Raw genomic sequence first — 16,050 nt, forward strand, 5'->3', positions numbered from 1 at the left:
GACACACACAGGAAGAATTTCCTGGTTCCTAGCTGGAAGCTCAACTATAGAGGGATCTTCTGAGACTTGTGCAATTCCCTGCTTCCCCCAAAGACAGTCTTTTTTTCCATTTCCAGAAGCCCTGACATGAATTTCACTATGAAGGATCCATTTTTTTGTTGTCGTTCCTCAAGCACAAGTGGGGAGGAAGAAGGGTTTCTACATGCAAATATCCTCCAGCAAGTTATATATATTCACACCAGAGTTATAGCAACATATTAAGTCTTAGAAACTGAACTTCACAGCTCCACCTTGTCCCTTTTGGCTCTGCAACTTTCTGGCCCTCTCTCTGAAATTCAGACAGTGTATACACTTGAGTACACATGCATGCACCTGTGCACAAGTTCATTTTCACAAGTCCAATAAGTAAATCCAGACTTTTTCCTTTACTGCTCATCACCTCCCCATGCCCTCCACCTAAGGCACTTTCCCATATTCTCATCCCACTAGTCCCTTTTAGAATAGAAATTTAAGAGTTAGTTGCTGAACTCTTAGAAAATGAGTGAACCACTGGCATCAGATGTATTTTCCTAAGGAAAGGTGTTTTAATGGCGGGGGACCCTTACATGGCACCATGAGGAGAGCCACCTACTAGGCAGGCTAAAAAAGTTGACTGTGGTTGGCCAAGAAGGCAGGGATTGCTGGCAAGTGAACTTCTGGGCCACCCCCATAGCTTCCCACTCCCTTGGTTCACCTACTTACTGCCCTCAAGGGAATTAGGCCCAGTTCCACAAGCCTGGGGCTACCAGGTGAGCTCTTGGGGAAGTTGGGAGGTCCACCTTATATGTTGCTACTCCTGGTTCCTTAGCACAATTTGGCATGTTAATTAGAGTGTTTCCTGGAGCTTCAGGACAGGAGATGCCTAAGGTGCCTGGAATGTAGCATTCCAGAGAAATTCACTATTCTTTATGCTTATAGCTGGACAAAGGTCCCTCATGGTCCCCAGTAGGTTTGGGGGCACATGAAAGTCCAGCCAAGGCTGGGGATTGTGACAGGAAGCAAGGGCAGAGGCACAGCTGTAAAATGGCCTGAGAAGAGCCCCTTCTTTAATTGGCCTGTAACCCAGTTGGCATATCCATGCTTTGGGCAGAAGGTAAATACAATCTCACATTTAGAGATGCCCAAAGGTTTCTACATTTCATCCACAGTAACCTGGTTTGTCAAAATGGAGGACAGTAATAGTCCTATTTTATAGAAAAGGAAACTGAGGCTCAGGAAAGGCAAGTGATTAACCCAGGGCTGCCCAGCAAGGAAGTGGAAATTTCCTAGACTCCTGACCAGTGCTTGGCTCTCTGTTTCATGGAACAGAGAGAATAGGAAAGGGATAGAGCAGAGCAAATCAAGAGGAATACTAGGAAAACCTGTCCCTGGAGAATTATATTCCCACCCCAGATCTCAGATCAGCGTCCCCAGCACCAACAGCACTGCTGTGAAACACTGCTGCCACCCCGTGCCCCTTTCGCAGCAGTGGGGTTGGAGCAGTGCATACTTAAGTCACAAAAACACCAGAGTCCTGATGTATAGCAAGATCCCTCATTAATCAGAAGGGGACAATATGAGTCCTAAATTTCCAGGGTCCTGGTCTTGAAGGGACATCCATTCTCTCCTTGTTAATCCCTTCATCCCTGGTCCTTTTGGACAACAGAGCTTGACTATGACCTGTTCCCATTTATTAAAAGACACTGTGTAATTATGAGGAAATGGGTGAATAATACCTGGTTTTCTGGGATCAAACCCTGGGGCTTTGCTGTGTGACTCTGGACACATCCCTAGTCCTCTCTGAGTCAGTGCTCTGTGAGCCTCAGTTTCCTCTTGTATCACACACTTTTGATTAGATGGTCTCATTCTGATGTCACATTTAGTTACGTATCCATATTTATTCAGTGGATCCTCCTGAGTGAAGCGTTCCTGCAGGCACAGGGCTCTGTGCTGGGGATTCAGCGAGGAGGGAAGAGTAACAGCGAGTCTGCTTTGAAAATGCTCAGATTCCCCTTCTTTAATGTTTCTTTGGTCATGCTTTCTTTTTCATGCTGACTTACCTTTTCAGAAAATGCTCCCGCTTCCGTTGGAGAATGGAAATTGGCAAAGAGAGAGGGAAAAGGTCCAATTTGCGCCTTTGCTATTTTAGGGGAGGTTGAAATTACAAGCCAAAATAGAGTGATGCGCTCTCTGGAGTGACCTACGTTCTCCAAGACAGGAGAAAACCCAGGTCCCCTGATTGCGAAGCAGCTCGAGCCCTTGGGTGTGAGGCATTATTATATAAATTCAAGCTCGCTCCTGATCCTTAGTACCCTGAGTTGCCTGAAGGGGGGAATGGCACTGCCTGCGTGTGCAGCCCGGGCGCTCGGGCCGCCGCTGCAACCGGAGCAAGGAGCGCCCGCCCGCACCACCTGTCCCCGTCGTCATTCCAGAGTAGAGGCCGAATTGGCAGTGAGCCGGCCTGGGTCGGTCGCTGCCTCAGTCCGCCTGGGCCCTCCTAGGGGTGTGTCTCACGGATTCAACTCCCGGCCGCTCCTGGACGAGCCCCTAAAGGCGTCTTCCTCCCTGGCGGGAGCCGTGCACGCCCCGCTCTTCGCGCTGCTGCCCCGAGGCCGCCGCAGGCGGATGCACGACCTCAGGCGACGCTGGGACCTGGGCTCCCTCTGCCGGGCCCTGCTCACTCGGGGCCTGGCCGCCCTGGGCCACTCACTGAAGCACGTGCTCAGTGCGATCTTCTCCAAGATTTTCGGCCCCCTGGCCAGGTACGTTCTAGGCGAAAGCCGGGCTCGCTCTCTCCGGTCAGAGCGCGCAGGGGCCATACGGGTTGGGAAGGCAGCGGAGAAGGGAGGGAAGGGCGCAAAGTTCCAGCTAGCCGGTGGTGGCCGGTCTTTGGGGCTCCGGACCCAAGCTGCGCGCAATTGACCACGCTGCGGCTCCTACCCCGCTGTTCCGCGGGCATGGGCAGCGCAGTCTCTCCGCTTGCTAGTCGGGCTGCCGGAGGGCTCCTTCCCCCCACGGGAACTCCAAAACCCGGGCTCTGAGCTCACTCGAGGCAGCCACCTGGGTGGGCTACCGATGCGCGCGGGAGCTGGGCTTTGGGACGCGCGGGGCGGAAGCCCGCGAGTCGGGCTGGCAGTGGCGTGCGCGCCAAGGGGGCTGGGGTCAGAAGAGCGGGGAGAGTCCAGTGGGCGAAGCAGGGTGGGGATAGGAGCCCCCGAGAGTGGAGAGAGAAGCGTGGGGGACCGGACACAGGGCGTGAGTTGGGAGTCGAGCGACGAGTACAGGAAGGGTCCTGCGGATACGAAACCCCGTGCAGAGGCTCCGGGGAGCTTCGGCAGCGGAGGGGGCAGGCGGCCAGCGAGAAGGAGTCGGGGTGAAGGGGGGGTGTGCGGCAGAAGCCACAGCGCTTAGCCTGCCGGGAAGGAAGGAAGCGGGAAGGGCGCCGCCGCAGCCGCTGCCTCGGCGGAGTACTCGGTGAGGAGGGGAGGGGGAAAGGGGCGCAACGGCGGCGCCAGAGGGAGGGGGCGGTGCGGGCGCACGGCGAGCGCGGGCTGAGCTGCGGGATTGACGTAACGAGCTTGGGTTTCCCCCAGCGTCGGGAACATGGATGAGAAATCCAACAAGCTGCTGCTGGCTTTGGTGATGCTCTTCCTATTTGCCGTGATCGTCCTCCAATACGTGTGCCCCGGCACAGAATGCCAGCTCCTCCGCCTGCAGGCGTTCAGCTCCCCGGTGCCGGACCCGTACCGCTCGGAGGATGAGAGCTCCGCCAGGTTCGTGCCCCGCTACAATTTCAGCCGTGGCGACCTCCTGCGCAAGGTAGACTTCGACATCAAGGGCGATGACCTGATCGTGTTCCTGCACATCCAAAAGACCGGAGGCACCACTTTCGGCCGCCACCTGGTGCGCAACATCCAGCTGGAGCAGCCTTGCGAGTGCCGCGTGGGTCAGAAGAAATGCACTTGCCACCGGCCGGGTAAGCGGGAGACCTGGCTCTTCTCCAGGTTCTCCACTGGCTGGAGCTGCGGGCTGCACGCTGACTGGACCGAGCTCACCAGCTGCGTACCTGCGGTGGTGGACGGCAAGCGCGACGCCAGGCTGAGACCGTCCAGGTGAGTGTTCGCCCGCAACAAAGCGGGCCCCTGGAGCGCCAGAATGCACCTGGGCCTGGGCGGGCCGAGGGCGGGAAGGCGCTCCTGGCCACTGTCAGGCAGTCGGACGCACTTTGGCGCCTGTTCTAGTCAGGCGCTGTGCATCCTGGCGCCCCCCTTTGCGGCGCTGTGGCGGCCTCAGGAAGCCTTTCTATTTTGACCTGGGATGGCCCGTCTGTCTGTCCAAAGGTTGGCCTGTTTGGTGATTGGGAGTACATGCTGGGAAAGCAGCGGGGCGTCCCTGATTGAGTGTGCCCCAGGCCTCCGCCAGGACAGGACACCGCACTCAGATCAGCACTGGAGAGCCCTGTAGAACTGCACTTTGCATGCAGCGTCCCTGGGTCTCTCTTTTCTTTTTCTTTTTCTTTTTTTTCTCTTCTCTCTGCACAGGGTTCTGAAGCCTCCTTTCTGTGGTCTTTTCCTCCTTCTCAATTGCCGGCATTCTCTTCCACCCTTTTTTCTCGCTTCCTTTAGCCAGAAAATTCTCTCCCTCTTGTGTTCCAGATCTTGTGTGCTCCTGCTTGCTCGCTCTTCTTCCGTTTCCCTCTCTTGCTTTTCTCTTTGCTCTTTTTCAGCTTTCCAGTTTCTGTCTTTCTTCCCGCCTTTTATTGCCTCCCCATTCCATGCCCCGCTTTCCTGGGGAGAGTGGGTGTCCCTTTGCCGCTGTTTGCCTATACCCGGGGAGAGTTCCTAGTTCTCAGTTGTGCCTCTTGCTGCGGGCTGCATACTGGGCAACCGCGGTGCTTTGCAGAGTGCAAGGGGCATCCCGTGGGCCGAGAGGCAGTCTGGGACACTGCCCTGGACCCCATGAGGGCGGTCAAACACCAGGAACCTCTCCTCATGTACAAAAATGCTTGAGTCTCGGCCCCGGGTGTGGTCAGTCCAGTTTCTGGGAGCCTGGGACTGATGCGAAAAAAGCTGATTTATGAATAGTCTGTAACCAGAAGCAGGGCATTTTCTTCCCTCCATCTGCAATGTCCGCTTGCTGGAGGTCATGAAATGCTGTAAAGGAAACATTGAGGTGAAGTTGCTTGGGGGGTGGGGGTGGGCTACTGTTTTACAGGTCTCCCTGAAACAAATCTCCGCTGGAGCAGGGAGGGAGTGTCAGGAGTGGATAAGGTGCAGCTTAGTTGAACTTCTGAACTGGGGTCTCTGGGTGGTCAAGGATGTATCTGTGTCCCTTACTTCCCCATTTGGGTGACTATGGCTGCCTGTCAGCACCCCTCTTTCCCTCCCCCACGTGGGAGCCATTCAGTGTCTGGACCAGGCTGTTTCTCTACAGATGGATGTTGGAAAACCCTCATTGTGGTTTCTTCTTTCTGGATGCATGCAGCAATGGAGCCCTCTGAGTTCCTGGTCACTGTCATCCTCCTGTCCTATATTTCCCTTCCCTCAGTTTACAGTGGCCTTTCTCAAATGGCAGAATTCTGGCAGAATCTGTTGAACTTTGATTTATTTCCTTTCTAGACTAACGGATATTTTTTTCCATCCTAAGGGAGTCTTGGCCCCAGGAAGGTGGCCACCCAATCCTTTGGAAGAATTGTGTAAGTCATTGTCAAAACATGATTCAGGTGTTTAAGATGGTCCCAAACAATTTGATGAGAGATTGAAAATAATCTCTCATGCTGACAGAGCTTGTAGGTGTACTGAGGGGTGGCAATATTAAAAACATCATTAGGGCAAAAGTAGAATTTCCACAGCCATGACCATGATAGAGAAATAGAAACAAGGTCTTGGCTGCCATGGAAGCAACAGATATTTCTGGAGTTCCACACATGTGTCTTTACTAATCCTTTTGATCATGTAGGTCAGGATGTGATGTCTGTAAACACACATTATTAATATAATCTGAATTATCTGTTTGGTAGTTATTGTTCTTTGGCAGATGCCTTCAGACATTATCCATAAGATAACCAGGGTCCCTAAATGCTTCTTGGATTGTCCCAATTGATGCAAAATTGTTTGTAAAGGAATAGGGTTTTCTTGGGTATTAAAAGGGTGATACCACAGTGCCATCTAGTCTAATCAAAGAAGAACCACGTTTTAAAAAAAAACCAGAGTTACTGGATTTTACAGTATTCGCAAAAATGAAATAAAATTTATAGGAGAAACACATTGCTACTTCAAGGACACCTCTTTGTTTCATTAACTCTTGCCTAACTCCAGAAACATTCGTCTTGAAGAATAGTGATAGCCTAAGAGTTCCAGAATTTCCCCAAATGCTGACAGACCCCTGCCCAAAGGATCAGTTCTATGAGTTCTGATAATCTGTGAGAGCCAAGGTGTGCGTGTATGTGTGTGAGCCAGAGGGTGTATGTGAGTGTGCATGTATATGTGGGAACTGAAAATTGAGCAGCAAAGGCAGCTGCATTGGTGGTAATTCATGAAGGTGAGATGCTGGTATCAGGATAAGAGTCTGCCTTCCCGGCATTCCTGGGTAGAGCAGCCTCTCCCTGCCAGTTGATGGTCTCTGCTCTGCTGAACCGTGGGCAACAACAGCCCTGTCTTTCTGACTTGGAAGTTCAGACACTTTGAACTTAGTTCTAGGTCATCTATAAACCAGATGTCTCCTTGACCCAGGATCTGTGTGAAGAGTGCATTCTAATTCATGATGAGCTTTCAAGTTGCTATCTTGGTATTTCTCTGCAAACTTGTGCTATCTTTGGACAAAAGTATCCCCATTTATCAGATGACAATGAAGTCCAAAGAGGCTAAAGGACTTCTCCAAGGAGTCTGACTCCATATTTGTTTTACTCAGAGACCTTTGCTCTGTTGATTGCACTTTGATGAACAAGGGTTTTTTTACAAAAACACAATGAGGTGTTTTCTCTCATATGTGAAAACCAGAGAGGAAAAAGGAAAAGAAAGGTGGCAGTACAGGGATCTCATGAAAATCAACGGGCTGTCAGTAGAGGAAAGGGACCACGGGGTGGGAAGAGGGGAGGGAGAGGGGACGTGTAGGGGAGGGGATATGGGCCAAATTATATGGTTACATTGTGTGCATAAACAAATATATAACAACAAATCCCATCATTATGTACAACTATAATGCATCAAGGAAAATGTGGAAAGAAAAAAAAGGTTTAGTGTAGTACATTCCTCAGATACTGATTATTTGGAAAGGACTGAAATTAATAAAATATATTGGAAAAGTCTAAGATTAGGATAGCCAGGAGTCTTAAGGGTAATTATGACTGAGATGGTGAATTAAGAAACTTCATCTCAGACAAATAAAATTAAAATACACACACATGCACACATATACACATACACACACACAAAAATCAGATATTTCATATTAGTAATTACCAGAGTGAACACCAATACATGTTAACTGATGTTGTTATCATATACATCATCATCGTCAGTAGTAATTTTACACATGTGGGTTTGGCTGAGTGATTAGGCCAGGGTTCCCACCCCAAGGGATGTAGAACAGATTTCTACATCCCTGAGGCTTTATGCTCACCAGTGGTGGTCTTGTGGCTAGATTGCACATAGGTTTCTCATTGCCACGTTGAAAATCCCTGCAAAGCCAAGCAGCACAGGAGGAAGTTGGGGACCTGGTTGGTGAGTGTCAGTAGGAGCCCACAGTGGCAGCTCCTGACCTCAGCCACCCCTCCACATTGGTGGGGGGTATTAGAGGCTTTGTGGCTATAAGCCAAGACCCTGGCTCCTCCTATTGCTACATTAAAAAAAAAATATTTTTTGTAGTTGTAGATGGACAGCATGCCTTTATTTTACATTATATTTTTATGCAGTGCTAAGGATCGAACCCAGTGCCTCACATGTGTTAGGCAAGTGCTCTGCCACTGAGCCACAACCCCAGCCCCCTATTGCTACATTTGAGATGCTTTCCTCCCTCTATGGATGGTAAAGTGCTTGGGTGATATAAAACAGCTGAATAGAAATGACTGTGGTCACAGTTGCCTGGAGAGGACAAAGAGAGAGGATACTTAACTGGCAAAAGGCTTACGTTTTTATTAAAAATAATATTTCTTAAAAATTAGAAGTTGCATGTTATCCTTCTGTTTGCCAGTATGTTGTCTGAGGTCAGAAAATAGCCCTGCTCATTTTAGAATTTCTAAGACCATTTTAAAAATTGTATCAAAACACTGTTGCTCACCAGCTGTTAAAATTCCAAATTTCTGCAGGCTTTTCTCAGGCCAAAATCCCTATGTTTGTAGCCAGCTCTGGTGTGCCACTTGGTCTGTGGGAGGAATTCAGAAGTGGGAAGGAAATTGCACTAACCCCGTTCTTCTTCAGTTGGCACTGTGCTGGCTGGCACACACTGGATGGGGGATGGGGCAAGGGCTTATGGCTCTGTGGGTCAAAGAATCTGATTATACGTTGCATCTTACATTTTAGCATCTCTACATTTTTCAGCAGCTGTATGGAAGAGTAATTATTCGTTACCTAAAATCCAGTAGATATCACAGAAAAGGACTTAAAGGATTTTGGAAATAGAGAAAAGTTTTCTATTTGGCATTCGTTCATTTAAAAAAATGGTAAAAGATTTCTTTTCTTTCCATTTCTTTTGAAAAGGTGGCTGTATACTGAAAGAGCTGGAACTACAGACTGCATAAGCCCAATCATGCCTGAACTTGCACTCCTTCCCTTTTTTGATTTTGCAGTGAGGCAAGATGACCCTACAGGCTTGTGGTACAGGGTGAGGCAGTGAATGAATGGTTTGGCTTTGTGGTCCATCAGTCTGTGGGCTGTTGGGCTCTCAGCTTCACTTTAGCTGAGGATGTCTTTCTTCAGCCATCTTTGATGAGAGTTCCTGTATCATTGCGCCTGTTTCACACAAGAGGGGGAGAAATCTACGATGATAACATCTGCAGAATGTCAGCAATATTAGTTAACATCTTTGCATGGATGACAGACAGGTCGTTGGAGTTTAAACAAAGCTCTGAGTTCTCAGGTAGTACAAAAGGCTACTCAGACTCAGCTTCTCTTAATAATTTTAGGTTAGTGCCAATATGTGGCAATTAGAAAAATGAAAGTTTGTCTTTTATGGGTATCTGTCATCAACTGAGATAATGTGAAGTGATGGTAAAAGAATAGTCATTCCTTCCCTTTGTCATTCATTACACAAAATTTTATTAAACTGCCCATTATATTCCAAGGAAGACATGTCATCTTTGGCAATAATGGCTTTAAAATGTCAAACACTTACCAGAATATATTTTAAAATAGGGAAGTTACATTGTAGTTTAGGTCTAATCAGTGAAGTTGGTGGAGTGGGTATTATGCTCCTAGTCTGGAGTGGAGGTGGTACCGGTGACCAAAATGGAGAGATCGAGATGGGGATCTGATGTGGGCTGGGATAGGTGGTAAGGAGATGAAAACCAGGCCTCTGGGGTAGGTTAGGGCTTAGAGTTGTGTATGAGGAATCTGTGAACGCAGATGATCTGAATTCACACTTGGCCTTATTATTTAAATGATAGCTGCACTTCACATATGGGACTCTTAGCCAAGGAAAGGAATGTTTGAATAAAGGAAAAGATCGACAGTTATGATTACATAAAAATGAGAAATGTTCATCTGTCAAAGAAAACAAAGCCAAAATGAAAAGGCATGTGTCAAACTGTTGAGACGATGCACAACAATTACAATAGACAAAAGGCTGAAATCTTTCCTGTACAAAGAAATTCTATGAATGGATTAGAAAAACAAAAGGTGTGACCAGATCATATATAACATGAGACCCACAACTGGTTTGCAGATATGGAAAATTGTGCAGTCTCACTAGTATTTAAGAAATGCAATTTAAAAATGTAAAATTAGGATACCTTTTTTGGTCCCTCTAACCCCGATTTTAAGAAAATACAAACAACTGACATGACCATCAAACAAAAAATGTCAGTAGCTAGTGCTGACAAGGGTGTAGTTAATGTCACATTTCTTATAAATTATTGGTGGGAATGTAAATTTGAATAATCCTTTTTGGAAACAGACTAGATAACTTAAATACAGAACATTTAAAATTTTTATTTATTTTCCTTTTAAAACTTTTTTTAAGTTGTGGATGGACACAATACCTTTATTTTATTTATTTATTTTTGTGCGCTGTGAAGAATCAAACCCAGTGCCTCACACATGCTAGGCAAGCACTCTACTACTGAGCCACAACCTCAGCCCCTATTTATTTATTTTCTTGACCCATAGTTCTTTTTCTTTTGTGTGTGTGTGGTGCTGGGGATTGAACCCAGGCTCTTGTGCATGTGAGACAAGCACTCAACCAACTGAGCTATGTCCCCAGCCCTCTGTAGTTTCTTTCCTGAAATTTTATTGAAAACCATAATCCTATACACGCTTTTCATTCATTCACTCATTTATTTATTCATTCATTAAACAACCATCTAATGAATTCTGCTATTACTGAACCTATGTGCTGGGGGTACTGTGAAGAACCAGGCAGAGGGATGGGGATGTGGCTCAGTGGTAGAGCACTTGCCTATCATGTGTGAGTCCCCAGCATTGCAAGGAAGAAAACAGATTTGGGCAGGCACTGTTGCTGCATTCATATACAGGGAAAGATAGATATGAAACAAATTATTAATATCTTAAAACTGTGCAAAGTGCCATGGGCAGGGGAATCACAGGATGCTATGGGAACAGATAGTAGCAGAGGAACTGAAGTTTAATTGCAGTGAATTGGAAACAATGTGAACATCCACACAGAAGAGAATGTTCAAGAAATTTTAGTATATTCACTTGAAGGATTACTACAGAACCATTTAAATGTCCTTTCATGGAACATGGAAAATTACCAGTAATTTAATGCTAACCAAGAAACAGAAAATCATGGACCCTGTTTGACTACAACTACGTTAAATACAAAAGAGAGCAGAGGAAGGGGAGGAGGAGAAAGAGAAAGAGAAATCATCTTCCCACTCCTCTCAAATCTCAAAAGGGAGGCAGAAAAAAAGTCAGGATATTAACAGATGTGTGATTTATTTTCTTATTCTGATTTTCTGAAGGTTTTGAATTTATAAGTATGCAGTATATTTATAATAAAGTAAACATTAACCTTTTCTAAAATAGTGGTCTTTCATGGCTGTGATAAATTACACTCATGTCTATTTGTTGGTTTCTGGAGACTATGACTGGCTATTTCATTAGCCTCTTGATATCCTGGTAACCATTATTGAGGAAGGTAGTCTCAGCCCAGTCGACCCTCAGACTGAAAAGCAGAGATGATGTCAGGCATCACCTGCTGATTTTTCTCATAAATGGCTGTTATTTTATTCCCACATAATCTAGGGAAATCTTACACCAGTATAATATACACAATTGAATTAATTGCTGTTGTTTCTTCTTCATCTAAGAATTAAATCAAACAGAAAATTAACAGTGATATACAATTGGAAATATAAGGCTTACTCTGCTCACTCAGACACACTCAAGGTGGCCTGGACTTTGGGCCTTCATGGTCCTATTTCCAAGTGGGCTGATGGCCTCTCTGGAAAGAGTAAAGGCTTGGGTTGGTCAAGGGCTATGGTTCTAAACATCTGTAACTGAGAGCTCAGATCAGGTAGTGCATACTCTCATTCAGAAAAGAAGTTCACTGCTGTGTGGCCTCCTCCTAGAGCATTTTCAGGGTACAATAGCATTACCCTTAGTTAACCATAAATTAAGCTGATTAGAACACTTCTTCCTGCCTCCCCTAAAAAGAACACTTCTTTTCCCAACTATTCTGGATATCTGATATTCTGGATGTTCCATATACATATAGTAAGACATATAATCTTATTGTTGAAGCTCCATTAAAACTACACCCTATATAAGTTATCTTGACAGTGTAAAGAACATACTTCACAGTTGAAAAGCTAATATTGACATTCGATGACATGTAAAATGAGATATTTAGTCATTGAGTTTAGAAAGAAAGGCATGAATGGGAATTTCACCCTTTCCATTAAAGGATAATGAATAATCCACATAATGGTATGTGTCATGTAAAACAATGTCATTATAAGCTTAGAGAAATATTTGTCTAAACTTTAGTAAAATATTTCTTGGCAAAAGAGCTTTTCTTGTTCTACTAGTTATTGGACTTTGCAGATTATTCAGTTGGTCTTATTGCATCCCGTTTGTTATTTCTGCCATTTTGCCTCTAAGAACAGTGTTGAAGACTTTGACACATTTCATAGCATTACACTAAATAAATCTGTCTTGCACATTCCACTGTGCTTTTTCTGGAATATTATAAATATTCAAAATAGACACACATGCAGATTCAAAGTAAAATTCAATACATGCAAATTCTGCATAAATTTCATATTTATAACAGCAATAGTTTTGAACTTGTTATGCTATGATATAAATGTACCAAATATGAGCTCATGGGAATTACCAATAAATATATTTTTCTGATTAAACTGTGGGCTCTTTTTCAGTCACAATTTATGCTTCAATTCTGGGTTATATTATAAGAGAATAATTTGCACTTCATTTACTCTGAATTGTCAAGAATCGCGTTCTTCCCCAATGTAAATGTCTGCAAAGAAGACTTCTTATTCAGTTTGATTGCTTTTTAAATTTTACAAGCAGAGATGCCCTAGTGAGCCTGAGAGAATTGCTCTGTTTCTTGTGGCGAGTTTAGTCTTAATGAATCACTTCCATGAACTTTTCTGTAGGAATACAGAGCAATTGAAACATGCAATGTATTGATTTACATCAAATGAATTAGACCTGTGTGCACCACTCCTTGCCTTAATTGATTCTTCCCTGTAACTGTACTAATAAGGACAAATCTTCAACAGAGTATCAGCTCTGATTTACTCATGGAGATTCTTGGGCTTTTGCTCACTTGCTACGGGACAGCTGTGCAAGCAAAGAAATTGATTTTGATGTCCGTGTTATAGATAGGCAACCCAGTGATACTTTAAAAGGACCCTTTCATGATGGTAGCCAGCTGCTCAGTTATTACATTAAATAGGAGTTGACTGAATTTACCAGTTAAAAGGTACAAATTATCACATGGATGAAAATACAAAATCCAGCTCTATGTTGTATAGAAGAAACAAAGATAAAGCATAAGCACACAGGAAGGATTGGAATAGTTAGACAATGCAACGTCTAACCAGAAGGAAGCTGATTTAGCCACATTGATATATAGAAAAGCAGACTTTAAAGCAAAACTCTATTGGGGATAAATAGTCACTGAATAATGATCAAAAGTTCAATTCTACAGATAACAATGCTAAACTTGCCAAATGTTGATGTAATAGTTTTGAGGTACATAAAGCAAAAGTTGACAGGACTGTAAGAAGAAATTCTGAAATTTTTTGGCTTCTTTTAGAAATTGATAGATGAAATGAACAAAAATGGATAAGGATACAGAAGATTTGAACCACAAAAGTTTTATGTAATGACTATACACGTATATACACACATCACACATGCACAGGATATACATACATATTTGCATCATGTTGAAAAAATACACAGTCTTCTCAAGCACATGTGGAACACTTTTGAAAATAGACCATGTAATAAAACCTAAAGTTAGTCTTGAAAACCTTAGGTGCAGGAATTATCTTAAAGACCATACTGTTGGACCATATGCAGTACTTAATTAACTGTTGTCACATTATCAGGCAGGAACATGGGATTGGGTTGGGTTATTCCTTGTGAAGGAGTGTCAGTACTCTGATATATTTGTTTTGGTTTGTTCTTTTTTTTTTTTTTTTGTACAGGAATTGAACCCAGGGGCACTTTGACTGAGCCATATACTCCCTTCCCCCTTTTAAAATATTTTATTTAGACAGGGCCTTGCTAAGTTGCTTAGGGGCCTCGCTAAATTGCTGAGGCTGGCTTTGAACTCATGATCCTCCTGCCTCAGCCTTGGGAGCCTCTGGGATTTCAGCTTTATGTCACCGTGCCCAGGTCCTCCCTAAGTTGCTGAGGCTGGCTTTGAACTTGAAATCCTCCTGCCTAACCTCCCCAGTCACTGGGATTACAGACCTGCACCACCACACCCAACAGTACTCTGATATATTTGGAAGTATTACCAATCCTTCATGGACTATATGGAGTTTCTTAATTTGCATGTAAAAGTAAAAAAAAAAAAAAAAAAACACTCCAAGATTTAGGAAGAGAGGTGCAGCAAAGTTATGTGTTCATCCAGGTAGCTTCATCTGATTGTCCATAAAGATCTATTATTCGGATTTGGACGGAGCCAGGCCCTGCACAAGGCACATAACATATATTTTTCTCATTTAATTCTCAGAAAAATCCTTTGAGGTAGATGTTTTCAAGATCCATTTAAAAATGAGGAAACAGAGAATTGGACAAGACATTTAGTCTGCCCAAATCTACACAGCCCATACACTATTAAAACAGGCATTTAAAACCAATTGGGACACCTGGCCTGTCTGGTATCTTTCAATGCCTACTAAATTCTCAGAAAAATCTCCAAAAACCTTTATTTATCTTTTCTTGTGGTGGTGTTCATACAAGCTTAGTGGAATGGAAACCTGAAGTGACTATTTGAAGATATTAGGATCTAACATGTTAGTTGATTGTTTTAAAGCATCTTTTAACATTTTTAATAAAAATTTCCCTTAGAAGTGAACTCTCCAGCTTGGTTTTTGCCCTTTTAAATAAACGTTTTGATATCCAAGTTATTTCAGATGGCTTCAAGTGTGATTTACACAGAAGAATGATGATATAGTGGAAATAAAAAACTAAAGGAGCTGGGTGTGGTGGAGCGTCTACATTCCTAGCACTTGGGAAGCTGAGGTGGCAAGATCACTTCAGCCCAGGAATTGGAGACCAGTCTTGGCAACATATTGAGGCTCTAGCTAAAAAACCAAGCCAAACCTAAACAACAACAAGGAAAGAAAGGAGCTATGTTAGAGGAAAGATTCTTTTTTTTTTAAATAAAGAAAATGAGAACTTTAACTGTATTTTAATTTTTGCCCCGCGTGAACTGAAATATGGTGTACATACTATGCAGGATCTGTAAGAGGCCAAAGCATCTCACTTCTTTTGGAATGCTGCCAGTTGTTTCATTACCAATGTCAGTTGCACTACTTTGACCAATCTTGACCTGTTTCTATAAATGAACATTTTTTTTTTTTTGTGCTGCAATTTGGTCTGTGTAGTCACAGCCTTTGGGAAGTGGTTTAGTTCAGCTAGGGCAGTTCATGTAATCTGGGAGCAGTTAGGCCTAGGAAATAAAGATACTGTCTTTCAAAACATAGTGAGGGGGTTCCAGAAAAAAAAGAATCCTGAAGGTTATTCTTATGGTGGGAGTGAAGATAATAAGAGTGTACTTTGTTACTGAAATAACCAAGTGAGGGTAGCAAATTCCCATAGAAGTAACCATTCCCACTGTTTTTTAAGAAGCAGTTTTAGAAAATGCCATTAAAGAGAATATGTGAATTAGCATGGGTCTACCAGGCTGGCAGATATTATTAGAGTGGATTTCAAAGAAATTGGGTAGAAGGCATGGAAGAAAGGTCAAGAGACATCCAGTGTAATCGGAGGCCAGTTTGGCCTTGGTTGATAGCCACTTAAGCAGATGCCTCATGACTGAGACTTCGCTAAGTGAAAGATTAACTGACAAAAGACCTTAAGGTTGATAAACCATTTGAGCCTATTTACCAGATACTTCAGAGATGAAAAATATTTTTTATTTTTGTGATTGTTTTTTCTAAAAGTGGTATAGTTTTAGAGTATAATAGACTACTTCCAACTCATTAAAGCAATGTTGAAATGAAACATTTGGGGGTGAATGATGTTCAGTTGGCTACTTATGAAAATTTACTAAAATAAAAATTTTAATGGAAATAGAAATTATTTTACATATAAACACACTATAGGATTAATGAAAGACAATTAGACTAATAAGAAAATATGAAATTAA

At 43.8% G+C, this 16,050-nt stretch overlaps 1 protein-coding gene across 5 annotated transcripts in view; it reads left to right on the forward strand.

Annotated features, from left to right (window-relative positions):
- Positions 1–1,391: 1,391 nt before the first annotated feature.
- Positions 1,392–16,050, forward strand: part of HS6ST2 (heparan sulfate 6-O-sulfotransferase 2) — a 283,293-nt gene continuing 268,634 nt past the window's right edge. Inside the window, exons 1-2 of one of the 5 annotated variants that reach the window (XM_079122668.1) lie at positions 1,392–2,780; positions 3,612–4,130. In XM_079122668.1, coding sequence (XP_078978794.1) covers positions 2,353–2,780; positions 3,612–4,130 — 947 coding nt within the window. In that variant the 5' untranslated portion in view covers positions 1,392–2,352. Of the gene's footprint in view, positions 2,781–2,833; positions 3,083–3,403; positions 3,493–3,611; positions 4,131–16,050 lie in introns of those variants that run through there. The other 4 variants (XM_079122669.1, XM_079122670.1, XM_079122671.1 and 1 more) reach the window with 4 other exon arrangements.

The sequence above is a fragment of the Sciurus vulgaris genome, assembly GCF_902686455.1.
Source record: "Sciurus vulgaris genome assembly, chromosome: X".
NCBI classification, from domain to species: domain Eukaryota; kingdom Metazoa; phylum Chordata; class Mammalia; order Rodentia; family Sciuridae; genus Sciurus; species Sciurus vulgaris.